Source organism: Miniopterus natalensis, chromosome 1, assembly GCF_054644295.1.
Source record: "Miniopterus natalensis isolate mMinNat1 chromosome 1, mMinNat1.hap1, whole genome shotgun sequence".
Taxonomy (NCBI): domain Eukaryota; kingdom Metazoa; phylum Chordata; class Mammalia; order Chiroptera; family Miniopteridae; genus Miniopterus; species Miniopterus natalensis.
The window spans coordinates 85119793-85129268 of NC_142081.1; the positions used below are offsets into that span (position 1 = coordinate 85119793).

The window sequence follows — 9476 nt, forward strand, 5'->3', positions numbered from 1 at the left end:
AGATAGAGAAACGTTGGTTTATCCTAAAAGGAAATTTTGCAAATGGTTGACTTTTGTTAATCTCAGGTTTTGAGAACAGGGGGTAAAAGACCATTTCCTCAGATAAGAGTTTTAAGCTGAGTTTCCCCTCCAAACAAATTACAAACAACAGCAAAACCTCCAGGTCCGCCTTTGAGTCCCTTGGAGCAGGCAGCCCGGCTAAGTCCTAATAAATGAATTAGCGTCTCCGAAAGAGATCACCGAGGGGCTGATATTGATCAAGGTCAGCGGGTGTGTTTGCCCGCGTTTGTTGGGGGTGGTTAATTGCGTGTCGGTCTCGGCCCGCGTCGTCTCGCTGGCGCCGGGTGCTTTTTGGATTTGCTAAATTTCGTTAAGTGTCTCTAGCCGACCGCTCGTCCCCTGTCTACCCGGGAGAACTCAGCGGCTCCTACTGATCAACAGTCTGTCTGTCTGGGCTTTATTGATCACAGGGCAGGCGGCTCGCCCGGATGGGCTGCGGGGCCGGGGAGGCTGAGAGCAGACCCAGCGCCCGGCCACCCTCCTCTCTGGCTCGCGGACGGAGCCCCTCCAGCGCCGCGCCGCGCCGGCGAGGTTCGGCAGGAGCGCACGCCGGGCACCGCCGCTCGTCCCTGGGCTTCCAGAGCTCGCAGCGTGGCCGGGGAGCGCTTCGGAAGGTGGCCACGCGGGGCCCTCGCGTGTTTCAGGGGGAACAAGGGAGAAGCCACGGGCCGGGGGACGCTGGCCCACGGCTGAGTTGTGAGGGTCGAGAGACAAACCCAGCGGCGGGCCGGGCGCCCGCGTCCCGAAGATGAGGGACTCGCGGGCCTCCGCCAGGGGGAGCGAGGGAGACGGCGGCCGCGGAGGCCCGAGGACAGGCGCCGGCGCCGTTAGGAGCCGCCAGCAGGTTCCGCCCCGCCCCCGTCTGGGCCCGCCCCCTGGGTGTGGGATGATTGACTCGAGCCTGGCAGCCAATCGGACGGGCCCGGAGGCGGGGCGGCGCGGGCCGGCTCTGGGTGCGGAGCGGTATTTACGGCGCGCAGCCTGGCCGGAGGAGGCGGCGCAGGCGGGAGCTCACGGCTGGCCGCGTCTGTGCGCGCTCGCGTTCGCAGAGCGGCTAGAGCTCACCCGGGACTGCGGCGCCGAGCTTAGCGAAGGAGCCGGTGCCCACAGAGTCGGCCGGCGAACGCCCTCTGGCCTCCTCGGCACACCCTCCAGCCGCTTTCCATGCTCCGAACGCTGCCCGGCCCCTCGCCCCATCGCTGACGGCGCCCCCTCCCTGGGCAGTACTCATGCGCTGCGCGCTCCGGGAGTCGTAGGCTGCAGCTGCCCGCGGCTCCGGGACCGGCGGTGGCTCCGCGGCCGTGGGGGGCGTCAATGGATCGCCATTCCAGCTACATCTTCATCTGGCTGCAGCTCGAACTCTGCGCCATGGCGGTGCTGCTCACCAAAGGTGGGTGCCCGCCGGGACGCTCCCCCACCCCCACCCCGGGCAGGGGTGCGCGGTGTCCCGGGGCGGTCGCCGTCGCGAGCCTTTGAAGCCGGCTGCCAGGGCTTTGTTAGCGGCGGGCGAGGCTTCCTCTCGCGCTGGAGCCCGCAGGTCGCGACAAGTTGCTGGTTCTTAGAAGTCGCGGCGGTGGCTTCGCGGCCGACCCCTCGGGTGTCTCGGGCACGGCGCGTGGAGGGGCAGTCAGACCTCAGGGCAAGCGGTTGTCAAAATGTTTGTGTAGGTCTGTCTGTAGTAAGCTTGGGACCATCTGCGGCGGGGGAGCGGGGCGGTAGTGTGGGCTCGGACGCCGCCTCCCTCCCCCCCCCCCCGGCGGGGAAGCGCGGGGGGAGCCGCAGACCCTGCCCCCAGTTGCACCGGGCCAGAGCGAGCGCGTCTGTTAGTGCGTGTCACTCTGTTTGAATCTGTTTCTGTATTTGAATATGTCTCTGTATTTGAGTGTCTTTGAATATGTCTGTATATTTGAATGTGTCTCTGCCCTGAGTGCGTCTTTGTTGTGTGTCTGTATTTGCATAAATCTCTATTTGAGTCTGCCCCTGTACTTGTGTGTACTCTGCCCATGAGTGTTTCTTTGTATCTCCCAGCGAGTGACTTTGTGAACCAGCGAGTGTGTGCCTCCCGGGGTGTAGGTGTCGGGGTGTGAGATCAGTGTGCAGGAGTAGATGCTGTGCTCTTCTGAGTGGCTGGGAGGAGCAGCCTCTGTCAGTGATCCCATTTCCCACTCACCTCATATTTTACAAGTACTACTGAAAAACAACAAAACGGCAGTCAGTTTTTTTTTCCCCCTGCAGGCTTCCACCTTGCTGTTAGAAATAACCCAAACTCCATCTAGATTTCAAGCTTCCCTCACCTATCCTGCCATGAACTACAGATAATTTTTTTTTTAAATAGGAAGTAGTGTTTAGCTTTTGCACCCCCCACTTTTCTCTAATTGCCATGTAGCCGGCATGAGGTTAAAAGGATAAGCCAGCCCAGCAAAGATGATGTGCTACAGTATTTATTTATTTTGGAAGGAAGGGTGTAATTAACCCTAAATAACAGCCCTCTCAGCCTGCAGAGGGGAGCCTCCTGGCCTATCAAAGGCGGCAGAGCAGGGAGGGACTGAGGCTGACATGAAGTCACAGATACCGAAACTATGTGCCTGATAATGATATAATTAGGGGATCAGAGATTTCTGACTGCTGCTGACTTCAAAAGCTTTAAAAGAAGCCAGCAGTCTCTCCTGTAGCCATCTTGACTAAAGCAGACATTTTTGTTTAATCACTACATACAGTAACAAGAAAGGGGGGAAACAGAAGAGCATTGTTCACTGTTTCAAAATACCAGTCCCCTTTCTGGCCTTTTGCATGCCACAGGAAGAAACTTTATGAAACGACAGAAATATAGTTTTAATACAGTAATACAAAAGTTAATTCAACTTGCTCAATGTGGCTCCAATTTTTTTTAAAAGTTGTTAGAACTTTTTTGGTTACTTGTCAAAATTTTATTAGACTGTTTTAGGTCATTGAAAGTATCGTATCTTAAATAGGCTCTCATAAACATTTAAGCAGCATTTCACTTATATTGTTTTTTTTCTGCATGAGGTCTGAGGTGAATAGGATCAAAACGGACTTTTAATCTGTTTTATTTCAACTTTAAGTCTGTATATGGAATTTGTCAGACTAGGGACATGTAGGTATCATCAATCCCTTAAGACTAGTGAGCTTTATGCGAAAAATCAAATAGGCTCGAAAGAGGAGAAAAGCACCTTTGTAGAGCAAGCTCCTAACTTGAAGGTCTTGGGCCCAGACCCAGGTCGGGGAGCTCAGAATGAGAAATTTAGAATAGAAGCAGGACCTCCAGCTTTGGACAGTTAAACGCAGCTTGCCAAAGATCTATCTATAGTTGGCTAGTCTTTTTGGAATGAAGCTTTAGCAGCCTCTGGTGAAAACTGAGCGTGCCACACGGTGGCCTGGAATTTGGACAGATAATTAAATGAGACACCTTACTCAGGCATTCCCCGGCGAGGAGGAGGAGGAAAGGTGAGGATGGGAAGAGGTGTGCGGTTTCAGAGTGGAGGTTTCAGTAGCGAGACGGAACTTCAGATTGGAAAGCTGGAGAGAGGCATCTGCATTAGTTCAGTTTACAGTAGCTTTCGCTGAGGCATGTGACAATGACTGGAGTCACTGGGTTGGAAATCATATTAGTGAAAACTCTGAGACCCAGATTATTTCAACTAGAAATTGATGTTAAAAGCCTCAGATCTTGCATTGCAGCAAAATGTTAACAGTGACTCGCAAAATAAGTTTTATAAAGGAAACTTTAATCACTTCCTGTAGAAAAATTTGAGGTTTCCTTAAGGATTTTTCATTGAACCAGCAGAGGATTTTCAGATTCAGTGTTTCCCCTTTTAGATCCCATGTTGAATTACATGTAAAACTGGGGAGTTGGGGGGAGGAGAAGTTAGCCTTTCAGTTTTACACTCTCCCCTCCATCCCCAGATTTATGACTTTCCATTTGGGCTGAAAGAAATTGACTTTGGCAAGCAAACCACTAATTGTAAACTGCCTAGTTCCTGTTTTACAATATACTAAAAGCTCCTCTGCATGAAAAGATCTTTATAGGCAAAGTTTGCCTTTTCTAGAGAGGTTGCAAATAGCTGCCCAGTTTCATAGTTTTAAAACCTCCTGACTGGAGCAATTTCTAGATTGTTGTGTTTCTAGTTAATAACTTTATAAGGTGTTAGCTAAAGCTCTTAAATCTTGGCACAGCCCTTCGAGGTAGTAAACAATTCAGTAGTTCCGATCAAATATTTATACTGACAAAATCAAAAAGCCTAGTATTTTCACGTTGTATGGTCACGTAGGATTAAAATGAGTAAATAATGTAATCTACCTTACGGTAGGAGAGATTATTGTGACTATTATTTTCCTTAAAAAACAAAAGTATTTTTAATTACTAACTTAACAGAAACCTAAATTGGACTTTGAGTCTCTGCTACTAAGGTTACTACATTTCTAAAATTGTAGTCACTGGATTGAAATGAAAGCACAGGTCTGCGGCCATACCACCCTGAACGCGCCCGATCCCGATCTTGTCTGAATTAAAGCACAGGCTTGCACAAAGGGCTTTCTGGGTCTGCATGGCCTGCAGTTGTAAGCACTCGGCTGAGTATTCTAAAAGTTAGTGCCTTCGAGTTTGGGATTTAGCATTTGCTTAAGCAGGTGCATGATCTGGTCTCTGAAGCAGTTTGATGCAATTTCTCCTTGTTTTCAGGTGAAATCAGATGCTACTGTGATGCTGCCCACTGCGTGGCAACTGGCTATATGTGTAAGTCTGAGCTGAGTGCCTGCTTCTCCAGGCTTCTTGATCCTCAGAACACAAATTCCCCACTCACCCATGGCTGCCTGGACTCTCTCGCAAGCACAGCAGACATCTGCCAAGCCAAACAGGCACAGAACCACTCTGGCACCACCATGCCCACATTGGAATGCTGTCATGAAGATATGTGCAATTACAGAGGGCTCCATGACGTTCTCTCTTCTCCCAAGGGGGAGGCCTCAGGTAGGCAGAGGCCCTTTCTAACCAAAATGCTCGCCTAATCTATATAGACTTGTGATAGCCAAGACTTTGTATGTCTGCTATTGATTTTGTTGTTAATGTAATTAGAGACAGCAGAGGGAGAAGAATGGCTGGATGCAAAGATGCATCTCTATTGAGTAGCTTTTATGTCTGCCTGAGCATTAGATGTCTGTCTACATAATAGATTTTGCCTGTTTTTCCAACAGTTGGAAGACATTAAAAGGCCATTAATACTCCTAATGACAGTCTGTAAACAAATGTTTTTGTAATCTTTTTTGCATTGTTTTTGCAACATTGATTTTCTAAATATGGTTGACTTAATTGTAAGCTATTTATTGGGGTGCCTGGTTTAAAATGGATAGATGAGCATAAATATGTAACAGGAGGGGTTAACATGGTTTTGCTTGTGCTCCTGTAGGCCAAGGAAACCGGTATCAGCATGATGGTAGCAGAAACCTCATCACCAAAGTGCAGGAGCTGACTTCTTCCAAAGAGTTGTGGTTCCGGGCAGCAGTGATTGCTGTTCCTATCGCTGGAGGGCTGATCTTAGTGTTGCTTATTATGTTGGCCTTGAGGATGCTGCGAAGTGAAAACAAGAGACTGCGGGATCAGCGGCAACAGATGCTCTCCCGTTTGCACTATAGCTTTCACGGACACCATTCCAAAAAGGGGCAGGTTGCAAAGTTGGACTTGGAATGCATGGTGCCGGTGAGTGGGCATGAGAACTGCTGTCTGACCTGTGACAAAATGAGACAAGCAGACCTCAGCAATGACAAGATCCTCTCACTCGTTCACTGGAGCATGTACAGTGGTCACGGGAAGCTGGAATTCGTATGACCACGTCTTATCTGAACTGAGCTTCTTGGACGCTTGAAGGCCTTTGAGTTCCGCTGGACAGGAGCACTTTATCCGAAGAAAAACAAACTCATGTAATCATCTTTGAGAGAGAAAATGACCTCTGCAGACAGAATCTTGGCTGTTTCTTCTGAAGGATTATTTGCACAGACTTACATACAGTCAAATGTATTTTTTGCTTTGAAATTATTAAAAGCAAAGAGAAGACTATGTACACACTGTTACCAGGGTGATTTGCATCTGAGGGAGCTGGAATGAGTACCTAAATAAACTAAAATGTGCTCTGTGTAAGCTCCTACATCTTGATTTATTGTAAAGATTTAAAAATATATATCTATATTTTTGTCTGAAATTGAGCAGTGTCTTGTCATAAATTAAAAACTAAGTGGGAAATGTAAGAAACTACATGTTAATTTTACAAATGAAGATCTGTTGCTCAGAGTAGGGCCTAACTATAGGATTTGGCTTGATCTTCCTTTCTTCCTTCATTTCTTTTTTTTTTTAAAACAAGACCAAAATCTTGTTTATTCTTACATGTGCATGTGTAACCCTTACAGCATGTAGAATATCTAAATGGACTGCTCATCACTTAGTGTCTTACCCACATTTTTTGTTTGGTTCATTCTGGTTTTTAACTTTTATCTAAGAGAAATCTTAAACGTATTTATACCAGATGAGATATGATTGTTTCTGAAGTTGCCTTAGCAGATGTACTGTTATTTATCAACTTGATCCACTTGCTCTATAATGCTTTTAAAAATGTCTACCTCCAACCAGGAAAAAAAAAAAAACCTAAATGAAAACTTTTTTTGGGTAAAGTTAGTCACTGCCTACTTCTACTGTTTACTCTGTCTCAAATGGAATTAAATATTTTGAACACCAAGTTAGCCAAACTTTATTGTACCATGCTCCCAGTTTTCAAAACTTCCTTCAACAGTGTTATACTAACATTTTATTTTTTACCTCTCAATTTTTAGAAAGGTTTTCCATAGTGAACACAATATATCAACTGAGATTTAAGTAACACACAGTGCTTCTAGTTTTCCTCCCCCAAATGATCCTTTTATTAACATAACCAAACAAAACATTGACTTTAGCCACTAACTTAATACACCAGTGTAAAGCCCCGTAGGACTTTCTGTCTGGCAACACTGCCCAGCCTGAATTTAAACCCATGCCACATTGTACCTTTCTCCCCAAATGGATCTTTGTTATCTTAAATGAGAATAATGTGCCATGTAGGTTTTTTTCCCTCGATTCTTTTGTATATTTGAAACTTTTTGCTTAAAAATCTATAGCCTGCATATTTGAGTATGGGGTTTTCTTTTATGAGTGTTAAAGGATCTTTAAAAAGTATTTTCTGGAATATTTTATGATGAATATAATTTGGGTCCCTTAAGGCAGATGCAGTAGCCAAGCTCATGGAAGAATCTGAATTGAAAGGACTAGTCTAAAAATGAGTACCTAGTTTATTTAATAATTAATAGGCCACAGCCCAAACAAAGTAGGCTATGGAATAAATATGCATTTTAATAAATGACAGATTTGTTTTGTGCTTTTTGAGATTGACAGTTTGTGGATTCATGACTTAACAACTTATAAAAGGTCTTAAATTTTATGTGTGTAAATCTTTGAGGGAGCCAAAGAATTGTGGGACCTCACTATCTCAAACCTGTCTAGAGAAGTGAATTGATCAAAATTGCCATTGATGAAATTTCCACCCTCACCTTTGCTTTCTAGCTCTAGATCAAATTATAGTTTTTCCACTTAGATTGAAAGACTTACTCCTTATGATTTCTCGTCTCATGTACAACCATACAAGTTCAGTGATTCTTTAAGTAGCCAGCCTTTATATCAACTGTGTAGTGTTAATTTTCTTCTGCTTGCCCTGCTATTCTCTCTTCATCTCATTTCTTCCAAGTACCAGGTAACTAAGAACTCAGCAGTTCATTAGGAAATACAGCATTGAAGGATTTAAATTCATGTGCTTTGAAACACTTGGATATCAGTAAACCCCATGTTCCTGGAAAGGCCTAGGTTCAGACTAATGCTAAAATCTGACAACTAATGGAAGGTGAATGCAAAGAGTCTTCACTTGGTTCTGTGTTCCCTCACCTGCATCTTGTTCTTTCTACTGTAAATTCATGAGGCTGTTTACACCTCCCTGTTTAGTGGGGTGGTGGCACTGTGCCGTGCTCTGTCAGACTGGGTGTCTGGGGCTCATGTTCTAGCCACTTAATAGACTGGCCCTGTCTCTTTTGCTAATAACAATCCTCTTCTTTTAAATCCTGTCATTCATTTAGTATTTGCACATGTCTTAAAGTCAGATCTAAGCATAATTTGGCCTTTCAATAAAAATATTGCAGGTTTCCCAACTTTGATTTTTACTAAGAACTAAATATAGATTCTACTTTTGCTTTCCTATGAGAGTGTAGAAGTTGCCAAGAGTGGAGATAAAAGACCCTTCATGAAATAACTACCTACCTGATTCAGTGATGTAAGAATGGTAATGACTGGTGTATTTGTTTTTCCCTCATAGAGATGTTTACTGTTACTTTGAGGTGTCAGTACAAGGCTGGGCTAACCAGGAACAGCCCTTGTTTAATATTGACATAAAACTACCCCCCCCCAAAAGTAATTTTCCTTTCTAAGTGTAAATTTGCCCAAACCAGAGACAAATGGGATCAAATTTGCGATGTTTCTGTATCTACGCCCCTTAAAAAAATTGATCTGTATATGGGTATGTCTTTTATGTTATTTCCCCCCTTATTTTGAACGGCGCAGAGACTTCCTAGAAATTGCCTAATGCGTCTCTAATTTCTGCTGAACTGATTTTATTAAAAACACTGTACCATAGGGGGTTTGACCTTCTAAAATACCAAACGTGTCTGCTTTAGAAAATCACAAAACTCTCTTCTGAAGAGCTCATAAATCTGGTTTCAATGTGGGTTGATTATAGGCTACAAGCTTGAAAGCAGTGGCATCTAGTATCATGAGTCTGAAACTAGCCTTTTGGGGGCAAGGGCAGCTTTTTTCCCTTATAACTTCTGTCTCAGTTCAAATAACTTTAAACCTCCAAAAGTTACCTGGTGTGATGAGGCTGAACTCATACAGGATAGCAGTCAAGCTCACTTTGGAGTCTCACAGCCTGGGTTCAAAGACTGCTTTTGTCCCTAATAGCTGTGTGAACTTGGGCAAATGACTTAATCTCTTAGAATACTAAATTTTGTTACTTATAAAATGAGATTAATGATAATACTTTATGAGATTATGAAGAAATAGTGGCCCAGAATCCCTCAAAATTTGAGAATTTGTGCCTATTATTCAGTGGATATTTTTACTTGAATTTTTCATATTTGGGATCTTTGCATATTTGAGACTTGCAGGCCCTTTAGTCACCTGCAGGCTGGATTCAGTATTTTTAATATTTGCTTTCAATTTACAGCTTTTAGCCTCTTACATCTACTAATTATGTTGGTTTGTAATTATTTCCTTTTGGAATAATCTAGATGGCTACTGATAACATTTTAATTTTAAGTACATATTTAGTTTTTTG

At 44.6% G+C, this 9476-nt stretch overlaps 1 protein-coding gene across 1 annotated transcript; it reads left to right on the top strand.

Moving 5' to 3' along the window:
* Window positions 1-1051: 1051 nt before the first annotated feature.
* Window positions 1052-7460, top strand: BAMBI (BMP and activin membrane bound inhibitor). The gene is made up of 3 exons (XM_016211746.2): window positions 1052-1450; window positions 4760-5047; window positions 5484-7460. The coding sequence occupies exons 1-3, from the start codon at window positions 1375-1377 to the stop codon at window positions 5900-5902; spliced, it is 783 nt and encodes a 260-aa protein (XP_016067232.1). The 5' UTR covers window positions 1052-1374; the 3' UTR covers window positions 5903-7460.
* The last annotated feature ends 2016 nt before the right edge of the window (window positions 7461-9476 follow it).